Here is a 22,524-nt window from a genome sequence, read left to right as displayed (position 1 = left end):
AAGTCTGGTTCGGTACCATGCATTGCTTATCCAGCATACTTTTACTATTCATGCACTACAGGTAATCATAGGTACCACATGTAATTAGGACCGTTTCTCAACAGCAGTAACAAGCAGTGCAACTTGACTGATTAAATCCTAGTAAAACGAGTTGAATTGGTTTACTTTACAGTAAATCATCACACTGACATATAGCAGTTTATTAAATGACCAATTTCACTGATCAAAAACACCTTGAACAGCTTTTAACTTTAAACGTTTTTCTTTTATGCCGCTAGTGACTATGGTTCATTACGGAAACTTGCATGTTACGTACACAAAACTGAATAAAACTTAACTGTGATGTGTGAATTAACTATTTTTGGCAAGCAAAATACCGGCAAATGCCTGCTGAGGCGGTGTGTGACCAGATGGCTACCCGCTGAAATCCCATGCCCGACAGGGAGACCCGATCTCCGCTGGGCCCTTGAGCAAGGCCCTTAGCCGTAAAACCCGCTTGAGGGGTGCCGGATAAATGACTGATCCTCTCTGCTACCCTACGCTTCGCTATCACCTGTCTCAAAGCAGAGTAAGATGGCAAATGCCAGAGGTAAAGAACTCCTATATACTTGTACAGACAGCAAGCTAAAGTAACGTCGTCATTTATGTTACTAACACCAAACAAACGTTATACGTTACTACGTTATAGTATTTTATAGTCACGTTTTAATCAATGTCCTGACCTGACCTATTTTAATTCCGATACTTTAGGAGAATTGATATACGTACACATTTAGAATTTTTGATTTTGTCTATTTCAATTTATTGATATATAATTATGTTCCGATATTTTAGGTATTTAAATGGCATAACAAATCTCTCAATACAGTCAACGTAGCAGTAATGATACAAACACGTTAGCGACCAGTTTTATCGCGAAATGAGCATGGTAAGTGTGAAGGATTGTGGGAAGTAAATTTCCTTGTGTGCGCTATGTATAGTCTTCTAAGGGGTATCATGATAATTAGAACTACAATCCCAGAAATACCTGCGCCTTAGACTTTGGCGAGCTTTCTGTCGACGTGGGAAAGAGTCACTTGCAAACAGAAACCTACATGGGTGTAGGTGGCCAGAGCAATGAACATCTTTTTATGTAAATTATACTCATTGGAATTTAACAATGTGGCTGAAACCAGAGGAGGTGCTTCTAAAAAATGCACTAAAGTTATGGATGACTGAGAAATCAAATGATTATTTCATCTTGCAGAGGAGGCGAGGATATGGTGAAGGAGGTGGTGGCTTGACAGGTAGGGAACTGGCTGTTGTAATCCAGTGTCATGAATCCTTCAGTCTGCAAAACTGACATGTCACGACATTCTGATCATTTTTCCCCACGGATGCACTAGCTTACTTTTGTGGGGAGCTTTAATCTTATTTCGAATCATTTTGTTTTGATTGCTCCATCTTTTTTCGAAAATGGTGATTCGTGTGCTTTATTGCTTTAAGTAATAAAGTTTTTCCTCCTCAAAATACTATGCAACAAGTATTTTTTAAGACAGCGACGACGTTTTTAATACTATCATGTTGTGATCTTTTCCTCGCTTGCGTTGCCTCTGTGTTTCCGGAAATCGGAACTATTATTTATTTACGACGTATCAAAAACATTGTTTTTCTGTATCTAACCTACGCGTCTGTTGTCCCTTGTTTGTGAACGGCAATGTCACATACGCATTCAAATGCGGTACGTATCGGCACTATAGTAAACCATCAAAGTGTAAAGTCCTCTAAAACCCGATTTGTGTGGATGCAATTACAAAACCTAAAATTATTGGTATAGTTATAACCGTATAACATTACTTTAACTTTATCAGAAATGTGCACCACTGTCTCTATCTTTGAACGTAATACTTAATGTTTTAGAGAGTTAAATCAGTTGTCATTTGTATGATGACATTCAAAATATCAGGAATTTTGACGAATGTATTTGAGTCTTTGTATATGAATGATAAAATAGAAACCTCAGTATATATGTTTTGTTTGTCTTCTCCACCAAAATTTACCCTTAAGTTAAAATGAATCATTACTTATTTCGTCTTTTAAAAGTTACAGGTTTTGCATTTGACCGTTGTTGTGTGTTACGTTTATTTCTGCACATATCTGATAAAAAGCCCTAGGTCTCAGCAATGACGAATGGTAGATGTGATTTGACATCTTTATGCTGCTGGTGTTTATAAAACGATTCTGTTGCAATAATGGTATGAAACCTCCATGTCCTCAAGGTTAGGTGTAGGGCCTAGGTCATTTCCTACTACAGAACCAGAAAGGCTGAATGTGAAATATGAAATCTAGCAGTAGACATTTTTCATAATTTTATGCTGTTTATTTATGCATATGAATGAATCAGTACAGGAATGAAAGCACATAAAATGAATTTTACCAACCATCATCTATCTAGTTGTATAGGATTTATGTAATAAAAATGGGGGGTTAACTAATATATTTTAACACATGAATGCAAGCAGATTTGTGATCATGGGATGTTTTAGCAGCTGCTGCAGCTAAACGAAATGAAATTAGTACCGTAAATTAATAACCATATTCAGCATTTTTGAATTGTTTCTAGTAGTAATGGATACGGAGTCATCAAAGCTGATAGCTAAACCAAAACTCGTAGACTGTGGCTCAGAGTTTAACATTTAAGTTTGTGGTGAACAGGACTATCACGTTGCATTGTAATACAACAAAATGTAGATTTGTGATACGCATTAGTTACTATAGACAAACTGACTGGTGTGTTAGTGTGCTCTACCATGGGCTGGCTGGCACCCCTTCCTGGGCTGTTCCCTGCCTTGCACCTATAGACTCCGGACCCCCCCACAACCTTGAATAGGACAAGTGGTTAGAGAAGATGGATGGTTTATAGATAAACTTATGTCAGCATGACAGATACCTAGTATTGAAATATCACTGTAATTGTAAGATGTTCTTTGCTCCAAAAATTGAAAAAACAAAACATATATTTTTTCTAAATACTATCGTTATGCATATACAGCAGAACGTTTGGGGTGGTAAGATTTAATTATTATGTATGAACTGATACTTAATGTGGAATATATAAAAACACTTTTTCGTATGTTTTGTTAAAAATCTGTCAACATATTTAGTGTTGTAAGAAAATATTACTTGAAACTTGCATCATCTCACATTTAGGCTCTCCATTAGTATGAGTAAATTTAGGAGATGGGAATTAAAATGCAGAGGTGTTAGATCATTCTGATGTTTTTTTTACTGGATCAGTAGGAGAGATTCTTTTCACATCATGTGATCACAGCTAAAAGTTTGACCTTCACTGTGAAATCTGTATCTGTGTTTGTACTATATTCAGATATAATGAAGTTATATGATTATATTTGTCTTTGTACCCAAATGAATTATAATTTTCAGTGTTGTAAACTACAAGTGCAGTGTATTTTATGCATATATCATAAAAATATACAACAGTGAAGGTCAAACTTTTAGCTGTAATATGTACTAGGGGTACAAGAGAACAGATTCTTGGTTTGGTACAAACTTCGGTGTCGGGTTCATGGTTCGGTGCAGTTTCAGTACATCAGGGAAAACTGAATTTGTTTCGAAACTATTTATTATTAAAACTAAAAACACAATTAGGGACAGTTGTGATACAAATGTGATGCGTCTATTGATGTGTCTAAATAACAAAATTCTAAGAGATGCCTATTTGCATGTTGTAAAAATGAATATATGAAATAAGTTAAAGAAAAACTAAAACATCGTAACAGTCATAATAAACTAAATCTTGTGTTATTAGCTGAGGTAATTTTTTAGCCCGGTCTGAATTTCCTGGCAAAATGCCCTAAACACCACGGGTAGGCTAACTTGCAGAGGCGTACTTGAGTTTGGTATAGCAGAGCTGACAGACAGTATTATCAAGTACTCTCTCTCCAGTGTTGGTGTAACTTACTGGGAATCCAAAATGTTCCCAAAACGGGGCTTGTAACTGACTATAACCAGCATTAGCCATAAACGACTCACAGCTGCAATTAGTGTAATGCTTTCATCTACTTGTGAATTTTAGCCTTCCACCCATGGCAGTAAATGTATTCATTCGTTTCATTGTGCGTACTGAACCAAAAGCGATGTACAAAATGGTATACGTCAACTGCGTATAGCTACACCCCTAATAGTTCCACAGTTATTAATTAAACCTAAGTCAGAAAATAACGCAGCTCAAGATTGATTTTAAAGTTGACCTTCTAAGTCGTATAGAAGCGTATGAGAAATTTACTTTACTTACTTGAATTGATATAAGGGTGAAATGCCTTTTCAGAGCCTTGTGACCATCTGCACGTCCCTATTTGTTCCTTTCCACTGCCTGCTTGATTGTTATGAGGGTAATAATAGAGAGGAACCCAATGAAAGCCTGACATAACACTCTTCTCTAGTTCAGCACCCGGCACATTTTTTTGGCTAATTAGCAGGTGCAGTGTAGGGCACAGATTGCAGTATTGCCATCCAAATCCATTAAATGTTTCTAATGACCCTGTTGGCCATGTCACCATCTGATGTTTTAGGCTAATTCTGCTGCGCTCTGCTCTAATACATGGATGCCGATGTACCATGAAACATGCAATTTTTAATTTGTTGAAGACATTTATCTGGATATTTGTGACATTCATTTTTAGAAAAAGTATATAATAGATAATTTTCAATAATTTTTGCATTATTTCTCAGTATTTTTTGTGTCTGCGTCTGTTATTTTATTGATTTTAAAAGTAATTTAATGAATACAGTGTTCGCCTAGTATTATTGTATGAAACCTCTTTAATCTGAATACATTTTCAATACATTCAAATGATATTCAATTTCAATTTATCTTAGTGAAATGTCAGGTGGTGTATAATTCTGTGTTTGGAACCTTTAAACTCATAGTTGTGAAACACTGTCATCTTAAAATCATTGAGACAATTAGAAAATGATGTGTTTCCATGTCAGGTAGCATAAACCATGGAAAACCATTAAATAATATAGTATGATAAACAGTTTTTTACATTTTAAAATTGTACATGGAAACTTGATATCAGGGACAAGGTTTTATGTAATTTTGTGTTTCTAGGCAGATGCGTGATTAATTTGAAATTATCTTGAAATATCAGGTGAGACGAGGGCAATTAATATTACTACTAAACATCCATATATCCTTGCATGCATTCATCCATTTTTTAATGCCATCTAGTTTTATGCAGAGTCGCAGGGGTGTGGAATCTATCCTGAAAGCTACAGGTGCATGGGAGGCATAACGCAGGCAGGGGTGTCAACATATCTCTGGCTGCTAATTACAAATGCAAAATCAGTCAAGAGTCAGCAATGTCTGATGCATCGTCGACACTTAAATTGTTGCTTTTATGAAGGCTTTCATTTGGAAAAAATAATCGTAAATGATTATGTATTTTCGTTGTGACATTTTTCAGTTGGTGAAAACGTTCTGTCGTTCAACTAATTTTAAGTCCAAAAAATGAGTTTGTACAAGTATTTGTTTTTAAAAAAATCTGATGTACTTTTGTTTGTCATCTTCAGATTACTATTAACAGAAAATCCAGTTTCTTTCAGAGAAGTTTTAGGTATCTATGCTTTAGGTTGTGTAGGATGAACCGTAACATAGACAGACGTTTCAGTTGCTTTCGGCAGGGAATCAGCAAGGTCTAACCTTTGGAATAATTCATGAAGGGCACTTGTATAAAAGTTGCTTCAGCTACTGAAAGACCAGTGAAATACCTAAACAAAGCTAGCTTTGCAGAAAAAGTGATGTGTAGCATGCAGTAAATACCTTAAATGCAATTGGCTTCCAAGATATGCAAGACATTCACTGTTGTTTTATTTGTGAAATGTATGAAATCATTTTAATATGTGACGGAATTTGCGTCCGGAACTATCGCATTTGAACTTCATGCACCAGGCAAATTTTTGTCTGTCATTAAGGCACTCTGTGCAGGAAATCTGCTGGTGTATCATGGAATAATGAGGATCACTCCTTGTCTTGTCCCTGGACACAGGTCTCCTGGTGGGAACACTTGACACTGTGTTAGATTCCACAGCAAAAGTGGCCCCTTTCCGCATCCTACACCAAACACCAGATTCCCAGGTCTACTGGTCAATAGCGTGTGGTAAGACTAGAGCACTGGTCAGTCGCAATATCCCCATGTTCTCCACATCACCAGAATGTTAATGTTGATTTAGGTTTATGGAGTCACTCATAATTACATTTACCCAGTACTGCGATTGTATTGTTGTTCACCCATTAAATTCTACAGTCAGCTTGTGTCATAAAAAGCTTCTCTCATTTCTTGGGCTTTAGGGCTTCTTAAAATATGCATTGAGAATCAATAACTGCTTAGAGTGCTACCAAGTTCTGAAGTCATACGATATCAACAGTGTATAATTTGGCTGACTAATCCCCGATGGCTAAATCCTTATCAGAGGGATGTCTCTCTCATAATTAATAATATATTAGCTACCTGTAAAGATCCTGTTAAACACCAGGTTACTAGCATGTTAACCATTTTGTAATTGTGTAGGAGCCACCAAGGAGGAGATTAACCAGCACTGGGAATGGTTGCAGCAGAACGTAATGGGGACCCTTTCTGTGTTCGACTCCAGTGAGGATATCACCAGCTTTGTTCAAGGCAAGATCAGAGTAAGTCTTAAGTTCTTTTGGTACGTAGACCAGACTAAGAATGGTTATAATTACACCAGGATGCACTTTGGGACACAGAACATGTGCATCTCCTTGAACTGTAGTAAATGATTCATTACTTTGTGACACAGAATGTCCCTGTTGATCTTCATATAGCATTTACAGCTGCATCGAAGTTCAAAAGGAATCTAAATCTGAGCATGTCCAGTAAATCAGGAGCTTCTCTTTCAGAAGAAATCTTTAAAACAGGGAAACGTTGGGGATTTGGATGCATACTATGCATAGTTGGAAAATGGATGCAGTCACTGAGAAATTAATCAGCTCTGATTTCCTGTCTTGCTAGGGCCTCATTGCTGAGGAGGGAAAGGTGTCTCTGGTACAAGAGGACGACCCCGAAAAGTTTCGTGAGGCGTTGCTGCGGTTTCACAAGTGGTTTGCCCTCCCAGAGAAAGAAAAGCTGGTCACCTACTACTCCTGCAGCTACTGGAAGGGCCGGGTCCCCTGTCAGGGGTGGCTGTACCTGAGCACAAACTTCCTCAGCTTCTACTCGTACCTGCTGGGGGCAGAGGGTGAGAAAAGAAGGAAACGCAGCAGCAAGGCAGACAGGAAGCGCTTGTCCTGCTGTTAGCCTAAGGGTTTGAGGAACTTCTTCAGGCAAACCTGTAGTTCCTGGAACTTTTTTAAATATTCTACTATTATATTATTTTAGGCAATATTATGCATTATTCTCTTAAAAGCACAATAGTAAAATTAGACTTTTTTAATACCCTTTCTGTTTTGAACACACACACATCTTTGTGGGGACCGTCCATTCATTTCCATGGGGAAAACCCTAATCCCAACAATGACAACCCTAACCCCTACCCAGCCCTAACCTCACTCACAAGAAACCAAACAAAATAGGACTTCTGGTTATGTTCATTTTTTGATTGCAGTTACAGATTTTTCTAAAAAAAAAAATAGTTCTCTTGTGAGGAGAAAATGAACGCTCTCCTTCCCCGCCACTGTCAAAATAACAGAATTTTGTCATAGACAGCTCTGGAAAATAATGAGACCACTCAATATTTTTTTAAAAAAAATCTGCATTTTTAAACCCTGATTCAATCCTAGTTCTGCTAGCATAACTGAGGTACTTCTGGTAATAATAGTGATTAAAAAGAGGCATAGACTTCAAGGCTTTTGAGAGTTGTTGACAAAACATGTACTTTTTTCCCCTCAGTTAAGCTCATCATTTCATGGGATGAGATCTGGAAGTTGGAAAAGACGTCCAATGTGATCTTGGCGGAGAGCATCCATGTGGCGGCAGGCGGAGAGGACCACTACTTCTCCATGTTTCTGCACCTCCATGAGACTTTCCTACTTATGGAGCAGCTGGCCGACTACTCCATCAAACGGCTCTTTGACAAAGAGACATTCCAGCTCATTCCAGCCTTATCAGACCCTCTCCAGATCACCAAGAGGTACTGCGTTACGAGCCCTGGTCATCAGATCAGTACCTCTGGGAAGCAGAAGATACTGTCATTTCACTATTTGAATTACTCTGTAGTTGCATTCCACATACAATATATATATATATTATATTGAAGTGGTCAGTACACTTTATACAGAGAACATTCTGGAGTAATACCAACTGTATTATTTTGACTTGACAAAACCCAATGATCATGATAGACTTCACACACAGATTGTTTTAACATCAGCCTAATCCAATGCTTGTTTCTGTCATTGTAAAATACAATGCCTTAAACCTTTTAAAATGACATACTTAAAAGGTAATATTCATATTAAAATCTCTTACTAATGTTCGTTTCTGATACAATGAACCCAAAGATTAGCATAGGGGTTACCCCTCAGACTTTCTGTTGTACTCCTGCTGCATCTGTCCTGTTTGCTGTGTCTGATCCAGGGGCTTGGAGACACATGTGCGTAATGAGCAGTTCCGCGCCTTTTTCCGTTTGCCTCGTGGAGAGACCCTGGTGGAGGTTTACGAGAGCTTCCTGTGGGTTCCCTTCAGCCATTTCAACACACTGGGAAAGATCTGCGTTTCCGAGAACTACCTGTGCTTTGCCAGTCAGGACGGCAGCCAGTGCTACGTCATCATTCCCATACGAGAGGCAAGGAGCATCGCTTCAGGTTCCCCTGCAGAATAAGAATTCATTTAGCTGTATTCTAAATGGAAAAAGGGGTGGCATGGTGGTGCAGTGGTTAGCACTGTTGCCTCACACCTCTGGGACCCGGGTTCGAGTCTCCACCTGGGTCACATGTGTGTGGAGTTTGCATGTTCTCCCCATGTCGTCGTGGGGTTTCCTCCAGGTACTCCGGTTTCCCCCCACAGTCCAAAAACATGCTGAGGCTAATTGGAGTTGCTAAATTGCCTGTAGGAGTGCATGTGTGAGTGAATGGTGTGTGAGTGTGCCCTGCGATGGGCTGGCCCCCCATCCTGGGTTGTTCCCTGCCTCATGCCCATTGCTTCCAGGATAGGCTCCGGACCCCTTGTGACCCAGTAGGATAAGCAGTTTTGAAGATGGATGGATGTAAATGGAAAGAAAAAAAGAGGTGTGACTAAGCTAGCTTTGCAGAAAAAGTGATGTGTAGCATACAGGTAACAAAGTCACTGCTTCTTAATGTGGCTGTTTGCAGTGAATGTGTAATGTATATTGAATTACCGTGAAGTGGAGCATTGTCATCGCAGTGGATGCCATCCCACTCCACGGAGAGAAGTACCAGTGTAGCATGGCATGGAGACGATAGCTTGAGGTCATGGGATATTGTTCCACATTAACCTTAATAGAATGAATGAATTTAGACCCAACTGTTCCTGAAACTTAGCTGCATTATTTTAAAGATTTGTGTTCTGGAATGTTGCATGTCGCAGTTAATTTAAGCACTTCATACATGGAGGCCTGATTTCTTGTAATCAGCCAGGCATTTTTGTCGTTGTTTCCTTGTGGAAAGACACATGCTGTTCTTGTTTGTTCTGCTGTTACGCCTCCCCTGTTATGTCTGCGTTTGAAGTTCCTCTGCCACCCACTTGTGTTCATTGTTTAACATGTTTAGTTTTACGTGATGAGTTGTATTTCGCACCCTCATTTTTGTACTGTATAGCTTTTTCATTACTGATATGCCAGAAATATGCAGTGCCTTACAAGTATCTCAGTTTCACAATTGCAGTAATTTTAGGAGTCAAATTTGTCAGTTGCATGCAGCATGTGGGTCAGTGCTTTATGGCTTTATTGCCTGAAGGGACCTCTGCAATGGGAACCTTCCACATAGAGGACGATTAGCAACCTCCCTGCTTACTGTTCAGCAAGATCGTGTAGAGGCTTAGGGACTAATGTATCACAGAAAGGTCGGTTTGGTAGGCCACCTGTAAATGTGATAGTTTAGCCTGCCTGAAGGTAATTACCCAGCCGTGTAAATGTCTATATCATTCTGAATAGAACCATCTTCTAAGAATATTAGTAGTGGATTTTTAGATTAAAGAGCAGTCTTTAGTTGCCTGTTGGAGTCAGATCAGTGAGCTAAAGCCAGTGGTTTTGCCCTTGCAGATTGTCGGCGTGGACAAACCTGACAGCAGCAGTCGCGCAGTGACAGTGTGCGTGCGTGGGAAGAGGGCGCTGCGCTTCTCCGAGGTGCGGGACTACGAGCGCCTGGCCAATAGCATTCGCAGGAGGTGCGGGGCCACTGCAAGCCCTCGGCACATCTTAGCTGGCGGGGTAAGCAGCGTCTTCTCACTTCACGTTAGACAAATGTCACTCAATATTCTTTTCACATCTGAAATGAATCATTTGCATCAGATTTCGAAACGTGTCCCTCTTCAGATAGTAGTAATAATGACACTAAAGAGTGATTTGCTCTTACAGCATGGCTGAGAAGATGTTTTCTCAGTGTGACTGTTTGAAGTAATTGTATCCCCCATCTCGGTGAAAATTATCGTGCGGAAATTTAATCATGTCACATAGCCCTCGTCCCAGTCAGTGGTGATACAGGAAAATACAGATGTAGGTCTGGTGAACCTGGTTACATTAAGACAAGTCACGCAAAGTTGGGCTTTTAATAAAGATTTTCTTGGAGAGGTGGGAAGAGTGTGTATGGTAGAGTTGCATGGTACTATGGTAATAATTTTGGTATACTGCATCATTTTCGTTCGCCACAATATCTTGTGGGTGGTTCCCCCCTGAAAAATACCATCTAAATACCATATACCTTGGTATAAGGTATTGACAGTACGAGTATGAAGAATTTAATGCCACCCCAAGCCTTGTGTAGCGGGGTAGAGAGAGAGGCAGAAGGATATGGGAGGTAGGGTTGGGCACTATTTCTACCTTCTAGACATTTCACCCTGCTTACAATATATGGCATAATAATTTATTGATGGATGGATGGATGGATGGATGGATGATATTGGCTACTGTAAAGTTCGTAATCAGAGAGAGCCCAAACAGGCTCATAGGTGTGGAAGCTGAGCGCTAGGAAAACGAGGTTTCACGTTTGCCTTGTTTGCTCCAACAGTTTATCGCACATTCACAGCACATTCACGGCTTACACATGTGTTATTCTTTGCCTTTTTTTTCTCTTAAAGTTGAGAGGCTCTAATCACCACTAACGCTGTGCAGTACAGTACATCACCTCAACACAGCATCGACATGACGTATCGGTGTCATGGAAAGAGGAGCGTCTATATTTTTTTTGGTATTAAAAATAATACCTTTGGGATTCCTAAGTACTTGGATATAACAATACTGCCAAACCGCCCAAACCAAGTGGGAGTTGTAGGGATTAGAGGGCAGTCTGGGGATACATCATCATGCACACAGGAACCTGTGTTTTCCTGCATTCTTCTGAGCAAGTTGATATAAATCTCTGTACAAATTTCCATAATTTACAATGAACATGGGCATTTGTTGTATACCACAAGTTGTATACCACAAGCATCTATAATGACACCTCAGTCAGTATTTATAAGCTGTCAGTGTGTGAAAATGTGCAGTCAATAACAAGTGAAATCCCGAAATAACCTACACAATGAACATGAATTCATTCTCATTATAAACAACAATAGATGGAAAGATGCATGTTGGGCGACAGAACAAAAGTGTTTATTTGAAATCTGACACCAGATGCTCTGTGTCCTAGTCGTACGCTTTTCAACGGTTTCTGGATATATCCAGGAACCCACTGCGGTGCAGTGTGGTTTCCAAAGGCCACGGTAAAGGCCCGCCTGCGTGTCCTTGCAGGCCGGGGCAGAGAGCTGCCACACCCTCATTGAGCACTTCGAGGATAATCCCGAGGAGGTGGCCCTGATGGTCGGCCAGCGAGATGGCAGCAAGGCTGTGAGCACAGAGGCTCTGATGACGGTTTTCCACCCCCAGGACGCTGAGAACCTGGACCCCAAAATGGTACCGTTATAAAGCACCGACCCGTGGAAGAGTTTTTAAATATTTGTTTGATCTATTTTAGCACCGTATCTTTAAAATGAACATTTTTGCAGAAACTGTATTTACAAAATTTCTGCTTATTTTATTAGGTAAACGGTATGAAACTGATGTACTAGTTCATGACAGGGTGTAAAAATCTGGCTATGCCTAAAATGATGATGGAAATAAAGCAAAAAATCGATATTTTTTTGAGGTTTTTGTTGCTGGGAGCAACATAACGTTTATTCTGAGGTGCACCTTATGGGGGGTATTGTGATGGGGTAGCTGAAGGAGAAGATGAAGGAGCAGTCGTGGAACATCCACTTTGCGGAGTACGGCCGTGGTATGAGTATGTTTCGTACGAGGAAGACGCGAGACTTGATTGTGCGGGGAGTTCCTGAGGCCCTGAGAGGTGAACTTTGGCTGCTTTTCTCAGGTAAACTGACAATTTTACTCCAGAGTGATTGTCCTATATACCGACTTGCCTTTGTAAGTTATGAAAATATATTTGTCCCACTTGTCCCTGAGGAAGACCTGCTACTGTGTAAATCTGACTATTTTATTCCTGGAATGTAGTGCCTTTTTCTGTACTTTGCCCATTAGGACCATTGTCCTAGGGCAACCTTATAGTTTATAATAATGCAGATATTAGTTTAGTTGTGTGTGTATGTTGCATTGTTGTGAAGTACAAACTGCAGGCTTTCGAGTCTGGCATTGTTACGGCAGTAGTCAGTACACCTGTCTCTCCCTCTGTTATTTTATGGCACTGTGCCCTGCTAGGTGCAATAAATGACATGGTTACCCATCCGGGTTACTATTCGGAGCTGGTTGAGCAGTCTCTTGGTACCAGTACTCTGGCGACAGATGAAATAGAGCGGGACTTGCACCGGTCCCTGCCGGAGCACCCTGCCTTCCAGAGTGACACAGGCATCTCGGCCCTGCGCCGCGTCCTCACTTCATACGCTTACCGAAACCCCAAGATTGGCTACTGCCAGGTATGCGTGGGGCTAGCCGGCGGACTCTGGGGTAGACTGCAGATGACTTCTCGTGACCTCATTGGTCCCTTGCCCCTTAGGCCATGAACATCCTGACGTCGGTTTTGCTGCTGTATGCCAAGGAAGAGGAGGCTTTCTGGTTGCTGGTCGCTATCTGTGAGAGGATGCTGCCTGACTATTTTAATCGCAGGATCATTGGTGAGTTTGCTGACATTTTCCAGTTCTTGACAATAAGCACCTTTGCACCCCCCCCCATATACCCTGAGATGCCATGTGAATGAAAAAGCAAAAATCTGTCAACGGAAGAAGTCTGGAATTATTTTTGTACTTCAGTTACTTTTATTGAAGTCATTTTCTTGCTTGTGTCTCCATATACCTGGATCAGAAAATTTGATAAATTACTTTTGTCTAATATCACCGGTGCAGGCAGTGAAACTTTCCAGCGCTTATTAGCAAGATAATGTTACATTGTTTTCTATTTCTTGAAACCAAAAGATCGTTCTACCAGCCAGATTTAATAATGAAATATAAACATGTTTTGGGTCGTATGAATAAAAGATAAATAAAAGGCTGTGTCCCGTTTTGATCGCGATCGATCCTCCAGTAACTAACAAATAACAAAACAAATTACTTACCCTTCATTGTTTTACCGTGGTAGTTTCGTATGAGATCGTGTGAAGTTTAGCCTTTGAACTTTTTGCATCTCATGCTTATTTAGGATAAATGTTCCAGTTCCTATTTTGCCGTGTGAAAACGACACATGAAAGTGGCCGGGAGCTACAAGAGTTCCAGGTCAAGACTGTCCAGGGACTCGTAAACCGGGACCAGGTTCTGGAACTTCGGGGTGAAAGCGCCTAATTACATGAACTTTCCTTATACCTAACAGTCAGGCAAAGAAAAAGTGTGGCGCGCCGGCTGACGCGTAAAGTGAGGGTGTGCTGCGTGCTTCAGGGAACCGTCTACCTGGACAGACACGGTTATAAAGCCTGAGTGTTATTCATTGTGAATGTCATGTTTCATGTTATGTATGTGTGCATGCATGTTTCAGGTGCCCTAGTGGACCAGTCGGTGTTTGAGGAGCTAATCCGAGAGCACCTGTCCCAGCTCACGGAGCACATGACGGATATGACCTTCTTCTCGTCTGTGTCACTCTCCTGGTTCCTCACACTATTCATCAGCGTGCTGCCGATTGAGAGCGCCGTCAATGTCGTTGACTGCTTCTTCTATGATGGAATCAAGGCCATCCTACAGCTTGGCTTAGCAGTGCTGGACTTCAACATGGACCATCTGCTTGCCTGCCGCGATGATGCAGAGGCTGTGACCATCCTGAATAAGTGAGCAGCACCCCTACTCTATACATATGCTCAAGCTGTTAATTTATACATTTCAGAGTCAGATTTACAGCCTGACGCCAGTCATGGTAATCAGATCATCACAGTACACTCAAGATTATTTTCGATATAATTTACTGTGATTTGAAAAATATGCATGTCTATTTACAGCTCGTTTGTATAAGGGTACGTCCATATCGAAATTACATGGAAACATTTTATGATATCAGCTTAAATGGGTTTAAAGAATAACAGGCTGGGGGATAAAACTGCTTTTGTTCTAAGATCTTGCATGTACTGCGCACAAATCTTATCTGAAATGTACCTAGTGCCATATACTTGACCCCTGATTTAGTTTTGTACTTTTAGGTATGAACTAATTTGGTTCTCTCTTACCCTTTGAGAAAATCGTCTGGACATTCCTTGTTGCTGCAATAGCTTGTTTGCCAAGGCTTGCATTTAGAACCGACGTTATCTTTGGTTGCTTGTCAGACTTAATCAGCGAGCAGACTGACACTGTTTGTGACATTATCTGCCCTGTAGGTTTTTTGACAGTGTGACCAACAAAGACAGCCCCCTCCCACCCACAGTGCAGCAAGGAGCCACGGCAAACAGTGAGAGGACTGCGAACAGCAAGGTGGACATCACCGACCTCATTCGAGAGGCCTATGAGGTGAGCGCAGCAGCCCCTGGCCGGCATTCCCCTCTCCTCTGCCGCCATAGATGCAGCCCTACCATCTGGGGACAGGGCTGACATTGTGACCCCAGCTCTAAACAGTTCTTTGATGTGCAGAAATACGGGGACATTCGATCCGAGGAAGTGGAGAGCATGCGAAGGAGAAACAAGCTGTTTGTGATCCAGACTTTAGAAGATACAACCAAGCAGAATGTTGTAAGTGCTCTAACTCTTTATGCAGTCGTACCTTAGCAGAATCCCTGGCTTTTATTTCGGTTTTCACGTTCATCAATTTGCCTACTTAGTTCAAACTAAAGGCAGAACAGGTGAATTATATTCAAACTATCCTTTTGTTTTATTGTCAGCTAAGGGTTGTTTCTCAGGAGGTGAAGTTCACTCCCGCAGATCTGGATGATCTTTACGGCCTATTCAAGGTAAAAAAAAATAAAAATACTCTTCAAGTGTATAAGAGTCTTCTCCCTTAGAAGACAACGTGTTTCTCTGGCTTCACCCGACTCTGACGGCACTGCCTGTTTCCATGGCACCGGCTTGCAGAGACAGCACTTTCTAAGCTGCTACTGGACGATGAACAGTGCCGCCCTCCTGCACCACGACCCCAGCCTGGCCTACCTAGAGCAGTACCAGTTAGCCCAGCAGCAGTTCTGCAGCCTCTTCGCCCTCCTGGCTCCCTGGTCCCACTGCAGCAGTTGCCATCTCCTCTCCTTGTGGGCCTTCCGCCTGCTGGACGAGAACCAGGATGGCCTGGTCAACTTCAAGGAGTTCTGCTGTGGCCTGAGTATGGCCGGCTGTTTCCTCCCGACACACTGCACGCGCCAGCCAGTGAGCCCCCACGCGTCATTCTTCAGGGCAGTAATGCTGTTTTTTTTTCTCTTCGCAGATATTCTGTACAGTGGCTCTTTTACAGAAAAACTGAAATTTCTCTTCAAGATGCATCTACCACCCGGTAAATGTAATTTTCCTTTATTGATCTGATTTCTGTCGCTTATGTTGTGTAATCCTGACGACAAAAACGAGAGTGAGATAAAACATCCATTCACTCTATGTGAAGGAAGAACACAAGTTGAAACAGGTGCATGATACCTGCTTATGCTGCCTATAATCTTGGCTCTTTGTTCTACTCTCAACTGTTTTAAGATGCTTTATTATGGATGATTAAGACAAAATTAGCTGTGCATCCCGCTCACTAACTGGCTTTATGGACCTCCTGCGCTTTGACTCATACAGCCTGGCTAAACACACCCTATTTTCTAGCTTTTACAGAAATAGAGACCGAACGTCCTTTATTCTCAAAGGGCCGCAAAGTCTCCCACTTTAGGTCACTGAGTGAAGACTTCTCCTACTTTAGTCGACTGAATGGTCAGCTGCCTTTTTCTTCTATACTTGTTCTCTGGATATTCTCTTGCACTGTCAGAAAAAAGGGTACAGCCCTGTTAGAGATTTGTTCCCCAAGGTACAAATAACATGAATGTACCACCAATGATATAAAAGTATTCCTCAGAGTCCATTTCTGTACCTTAAAAGGTACGTTTACCCGCAGCTAGGGTAAAATTGGCAGACCCTTGAGGATACAGCCCCTCTGTCAAGTAACTGCATCCTCAGAGGTACAAATTGATACTTTTTTCTGACAGTGTGTCTGTGTACCACTGTCTGTGCTTCCCTTTCTGTGATGAAACATGATTTTTTTGTTTCAAGTTTGATAAGTCTACTGTATGTTTGCAACCGGCATCGTTTTTGTAATAAATTAATAGTATAAAACAGTAGTAGCATCAATTTTTTTTTAATTCTTCCTTTTTAAAACGTGAGCACTTTGTCTGTTGCAGTCTCATTGCCTGATGGTCCGGAGGATGGCGTTATTAGAAAAAGCCCGGAAAGAGGTAATTTGCTGGGAATATTGTCCACATGTTGTGTTTCATGTTCACCGTTGTGTAATTATGCGAAAAAAAGATTCGTTAGCAAGCTGGACACAACTGATTATGAAATATCGACATTCATTTTGAGAGAATCAGATGTACATAATACACAAACAGAAGTAGGAAATTGATTAGTATGAATAATTTGATCACTGCTAAATATAGTAAACATATATTTTTTTTTATATACAGTAAACATTTTTTACTAATGGATACAAATAATACTGCAGAAAATACAAATATTGAGTATTGTTTTTCCTGTAGCCAGAGTGTAGCCTCAGTGGCTAGAACTTAGGCCCTAAAATCCAGCTGTAGATGTGGCTGCCTCATCCCAGCTCTGAGTGTGTCTGGCTTGCATGTCCTCACTGCATGTGTTTCCTTTGAGTGCTCCAGTCTCCTCCCACGGTAAAAACAAAATCTGTGGATTCTTGAATTGTTTCTGAATTGCCCTTAATGTCTGATTGCGCAATTTGGTATGAAATGGTACCTCCTAAAGGAAGACCAGGTTCACTGCAACCCTGCACAAGACACACAGCCTGGATGGATGGATGGATGGATGGATGGATGGATGGATGGCCCTTGGCCACCCCTGGCCAAATTGGGGCCCTAAGCAGAATTTTATTTTGAGCCCCCCCTCCCCATTGCATTTAGATTTACAACCTTTATTAGTAGGAACAAATCAAACGAACAGCCTCCTCTTGTTTTGTTTTTTTTCTTTTGCCTGCTCCCTATTCGCATTGCCATTTGGAGACCATCTCTCCACCTGCATGGATCCAGCTCCCTGTCGGCGCATTTGACCGCTGATTGGTCAGATGCTGCGTGCTCTCCTGCCTTGGGCTGACTTGGCGCTTCTACACGCGCATCACGGCAGCGATGTGCATCCTTTGCGCATTTGCAGAGAATGCATCCCCTTGCGGAAAACGGACCCCCCCCCCCCCAAGGATTGTGGGGCCCTACGCACAGCGCGTGTTTTGCGTATAGGGAGGGGCGCGCTGGATGGATGTTTACATTATGCAATCCTTTGCCAGTTCCATAAACGCTTGCCCGTTAACGGCGGCTTCTGTTACCTGTGTTTTGACAGCATCCCCAAATATCCCTCATACTGACTCATCCTTCAGTATCTGTACTCTGACAGTGTCTGACTGTTTTTTGTTTTCTTATCCACTATTTCAGGCAGAGGGAAGGTGGATCTGCAGGCGTACCTGAAGCAGTGGCAGGATGAGCTGCTGAAGAGAGAGGAGAGCATTAAGGATTTACCCAGGATAAACCAGGTAGATCGACAGCCCCACTGACTCGACACTTCGACCTGTGAGCAATTCCAAGACTAAATGTTGCACCAAAATGATTACGCTGTAATAGACTGTGGATTGGTTACTGTTTGGATTCCCAGGTTTGTTTTCTTGATTGAATGATTTTTAATATTAGTAATTGCATTTTGTTTTAATCTACTGGATATGTTTTCTGCTTTTTTTTTTGAGTTTTGATTTTGTGTAAAGATTTTTGTTTTTCTCTCTCCATTCAGGGTCAGTTCATCCAATTCTCCAAAACTCTATACAGTTTGTTTCATGGAGACGCGGAGGAGGAATCGCTGTATCGGGCCGTAGCGAGCGTCACAAGCCTCCTGCTGAGGATGGAGGAGGTGGGGCGTCGCCTGCAGGGCCCACCCCCCCCCACTGAAACTGCCTCTGCCCACAGGGAGCCTACCGCTGTCCCAGAAACAGTGTCAGGCTTGCTACCTGCTCCTTGCGCTTCAGAGACTGCATTGCAGCCACAGGAAGTGGAGTGGTCCTTTGCTTTTGAGCAGATCCTAGCCTCCCTGCTGAACGAGCCTGTTGTGGTCCACTTCTTCGAAAAGCCTGTGGACATCCAAGCCAGACTGGAGCACGCCAAGGTCACCCAGCTGAAGGTGTAAGCAGAGAACTTAAAGGGACCATTTTAACCCTTTATTAAGCCATAATACATCTCTCCAGCATCCCCCCCCCCCAGTTTACATATGAGCAAAATAATGTTGGAACAGACACCATGCATCCACTACGCAAGTTCTCTCCTCCAGATTTGAGTACAGGGAGCACAGTTTGGTCCAATTTAGTGTTTTCGTTTTTACGTCAGCCAGTTAGATAAAGCAGCATTACTCAGAATTGTGTGTTAGAAAAGTCAGGGCTTATTACATCTGTCAAGGTCACAGATGATGCAGATGGAGAAAATATGTTTCCCTTGGACACAATGTTCGATATTTTCAGTCAAGACAGTATGTGATAAAGGTTGAATTTGTGTCGCTCTGTATATTTAGTGATGGGGTAAATTAAAAATCAAAGACCCTTATTCCCCAGTGGTTTAACAAAATGCCTGAATATGAATTCTTATTAATGGATGATTATTTTGAGATCCCAGTGACTGGCATCTTAGAAAAAGGTGGTTTGCTTTAAGTAAGTTGGTTTTGGGTTATACATTTTGGATGCATTTCAAAATATTTTGAGTATAAAGTTTTACGTCATACAGTATTAATGATTATGTATCTATGTATGTTTCATTTTATATGTTACATTTCAATGAACCTGTAAACTAGATACTGAACAGCTTCTGAGAATTATTTTTTCTTGGCATCCTTAGAGACTGATTCTACATAAACGCATATTTTAAAAAAAGCATTTCTTTTACACATCATGTGGTGCTTTTTTTATTCCGTTAAATGTATATTTCTATTTAAATGAAAGGGATACGATTCTTAAATATATGTATCATTATGATTGATTTCTTCTATCAAGAATATTTTTGAAATTTATGTACAGATGCATATTGTCTGAAATCACTGTCATTTCTTTTGATGTATTGAGTACTGTTTGTGTTAAGCAAAATTATCATTGCTCAAGGTGATTTTACTGTACGATTCCCGAAATGTAAACTTTAATTTTTTCCAGAGTAACTTTAAAATAGTGGAATAGCATGTCGTGCACGTGCATGAGAACTCAAGGCAATCAACTTAAAAAATCTGAAGCATTGAAAAAGGAAATTGGTTTATTTATTGTTGCGATTTTAGTTGGATTTAGAACATTAAACTGACTAGCGCATACATTTGAAAAACAAGAAAAGACTTGTTGAATTGTTCAAGGAAAGGTAAAAAAAACTTAGGTCATTGCATTGTGCACCTTCACAGCTAGTATTTTTTCTATTTACGGCTTTTGGTTTTTTGACTCATGCTGTAATAAACGTACGGCAGCATTTTATCACAAACTACTTAAACTGTATTTTTTTCTTAGAAGCCTTTGCAAGTTGAGCAACGTCTATTCAAAATAATTTGAAATAAATCGTCTTTGTTGTAATTTACACTTAAATGGGGAGAAGGGTTCTATGGAACAGGGATATTGGAGAATTAGTCAATTTTATTTGTCACTCTTTGTAGGGGTGTTTTTACAGGATGCCTCCTATCACTTGCATCGGTATCTTTGTTTTGAATAGTTTTTTCCCTGCTCTCAACTTGAATATGTCTGAACTTTTCAGAAGGTTACTCACACTACAAGTCATTTAAACGGAAACATGCTAGTGGAATGAGCACATTTTTAGGGTAAAAGAATGTTTGTGTACCATTTTGATGTGGTAAAATGATGGTGTTTAGTTATGAGGGCTACATATGATATTTCAGGGAATCAAACAAAAATCTATATGTACTATTTTGTTCAATTATTGCCCTGAAATGTTCTGTACTACTAAAAAGGTGTCCAGTCATTACACAGATGAATTTACCTTAATCAAATTATTGGTGTTAGTTTGTCTTAAATGGCACTCTACTTACATTTTCCTTTTTGTTCTTTATTTCATTCTTCCATCGTCCTTAAAAACCCAGGATGTTATTTAAACTCTGTTGGTGAGCATTCTGATTGAATGAATGTTTGTGGCAAATTGTAAATAAATATACCTTTCGAACAGGTGTAGACATGATCTTAGCTGCTATATCAAAATGTTTCCATTTTGGTATTTAAACTAGTCTTATTAAAAGATTGTCAGTGAGGAAGTCAGCACAAGTAAAAGGAAACAAATGTAATCACGTTTCACAATAAGTAGTTTGTAAAAAAACGTGGAATTGTACGTCTTAATTTGTCAACAACGAATAAATAAAGATTATTAAAATTTGATTATGGTATTTAGAAGTAATAGATCCGAAGTGCAAAAAATGCATTTAATACAAGTCAGGGCTAATTCTAAATAAAATATATTGTAGGATATTGTCTGTAGTTTAAATTGGTATATCTGTAGTTTAAATTGGTACAGTATAGGCCAAAATAGCTACATGTTGTTGTACAATTCATTACCCACACATGGGTGAAGCTCACTTAATTTAAACATCTTACCATGGTATATAGTTAAGGTATTTTTTCCTGTATTAATTGAATGAAGTTGATTTCACTGTGTATTGTAACAACGTTTTCCATTTATAGGTCGAATACACACATACTGATGGTGATTTTGTGTGATGCTTAGTAAACTCAGTCTGAAGTGAAAAAAACACATATGTACTATCTGTGCCTATCACAAGTCACTTTAAGTAAAACATATTCCTTAATTTTTCTGTTTGCACAATGTATGTTACAGTACAAACTGACCAATAAACTGCCATTTATGTCTATTACTGTTACAATTGATTCTGATTTTCAATTATTTTTCAAAGGTTACTTTTGAAGTGTTTCATTATGCCAATACACCTATACATTCCAAGAGGTAAAAGCAGTAAAGATAAACAAATTTTATCAGACATACTTGATTGAAAACAAGACCTTCATCCCTTACAAGGACCTGTGAGTGTGTCATATTGATTAAAATATCAGAAATAAAAGGGGACCTTACTATAATTGAATTTTATATACACTTTCATGATATATTTGTTTACATATATTACTATAACAAATGTATTTGGCAGGTGGCTTTATATAATGAAATCTGCAACAATTTGGCCATTTCTTTTGTCAGTGCATCTACTTCTAATCATTTTTATTGGCTTTCTTTTGTATCCATCAAGCATGTTAATGATGTGTGGAAATTTGACAAAACTACATAAAACCAGGTGATGCATTAGGAGCATCATCCTAATACTTAATGAGGTGCTGCAAACATTCCTTAAGAGATTCTGGCCATGTTGCCATTATCAAAACACTTAACTGCTGCACATTCATACTGCAGATCTGCCATTCTACCATATCCCAAAGGAGCTCTATTGGGCTTTGATCTGGTGAGCACCGCCCGAAGCACGAACTCTCGACAGAAGGCAGATTGGGTCTATGGATGTACTCTGGCAGATTCCAAGCTTACCGTATGTGTGTTGCAGCAGAAGCTGAGATTCAGGTGATCTTTCCAACTGCCCACTGCAGCCTTAACTTTCTGGTTTTGGCTGAGAGGAGTGGAACCTGACACGGTCTTCTGCTACTGCAGCCCATCAACATTCTGCATTCTGAGATGTTTTTTTTCTGCTCACCACACTTGTACAGAGTACA

The 22,524-nt window shown here is 40.3% G+C and overlaps 1 protein-coding gene across 2 annotated transcripts; it reads left to right on the top strand.

Moving 5' to 3' along the window:
* The first annotated feature begins 1,050 nt into the window (after positions 1-1,050).
* Positions 1,051-21,674, top strand: tbc1d8b (TBC1 domain family member 8B). 2 transcript variants are annotated; one of them, XM_048982892.1, is made up of 21 exons: positions 1,051-1,286; positions 6,051-6,161; positions 6,573-6,691; positions 7,035-7,260; positions 7,911-8,151; positions 8,598-8,805; positions 10,240-10,407; positions 11,929-12,090; positions 12,394-12,544; positions 12,889-13,103; positions 13,184-13,301; positions 14,152-14,437; positions 14,978-15,107; positions 15,228-15,326; positions 15,476-15,544; positions 15,666-15,906; positions 16,009-16,074; positions 16,383-16,487; positions 16,952-17,005; positions 18,215-18,312; positions 18,564-21,674. In XM_048982892.1, exons 1-21 carry the CDS (start codon positions 1,160-1,162, stop codon positions 18,951-18,953), a joined length of 3,384 nt encoding a protein of 1,127 aa, XP_048838849.1. In that variant the 5' UTR covers positions 1,051-1,159; the 3' UTR covers positions 18,954-21,674. The 2 variants fall into 2 exon arrangements, with proteins under 2 accessions (XP_048838849.1, XP_048838850.1); XM_048982893.1 differs by lacking the exon at positions 16,383-16,487.
* The last annotated feature ends 850 nt before the right edge of the window (positions 21,675-22,524 follow it).

The sequence above is a fragment of the Brienomyrus brachyistius genome, chromosome 18 (genome assembly GCF_023856365.1).
Source record: "Brienomyrus brachyistius isolate T26 chromosome 18, BBRACH_0.4, whole genome shotgun sequence".
Taxonomy (NCBI): domain Eukaryota; kingdom Metazoa; phylum Chordata; class Actinopteri; order Osteoglossiformes; family Mormyridae; genus Brienomyrus; species Brienomyrus brachyistius.
Note: the sequence above shows the minus strand (reverse complement) of the source record. Positions and strands in the feature narration are given on the sequence as shown.

Bases quoted from the DNA above. Each gene is read 5' to 3' on its own strand.
- tbc1d8b (XM_048982892.1), top strand. From the start codon at position 1,160: ATGTGGCTGAAACCAGAGGAGGTGCTTCTAAAAAATGCACTAAAGTTA. The intron at 13,104-13,183 runs GTATGCGTGGGG...CTTGCCCCTTAG, and splicing joins CCAAGATTGGCTACTGCCAG to GCCATGAACATCCTGACGTC. The intron at 15,907-16,008 runs GTATGGCCGGCT...TTCTCTTCGCAG, and splicing joins GGAGTTCTGCTGTGGCCTGA to ATATTCTGTACAGTGGCTCT.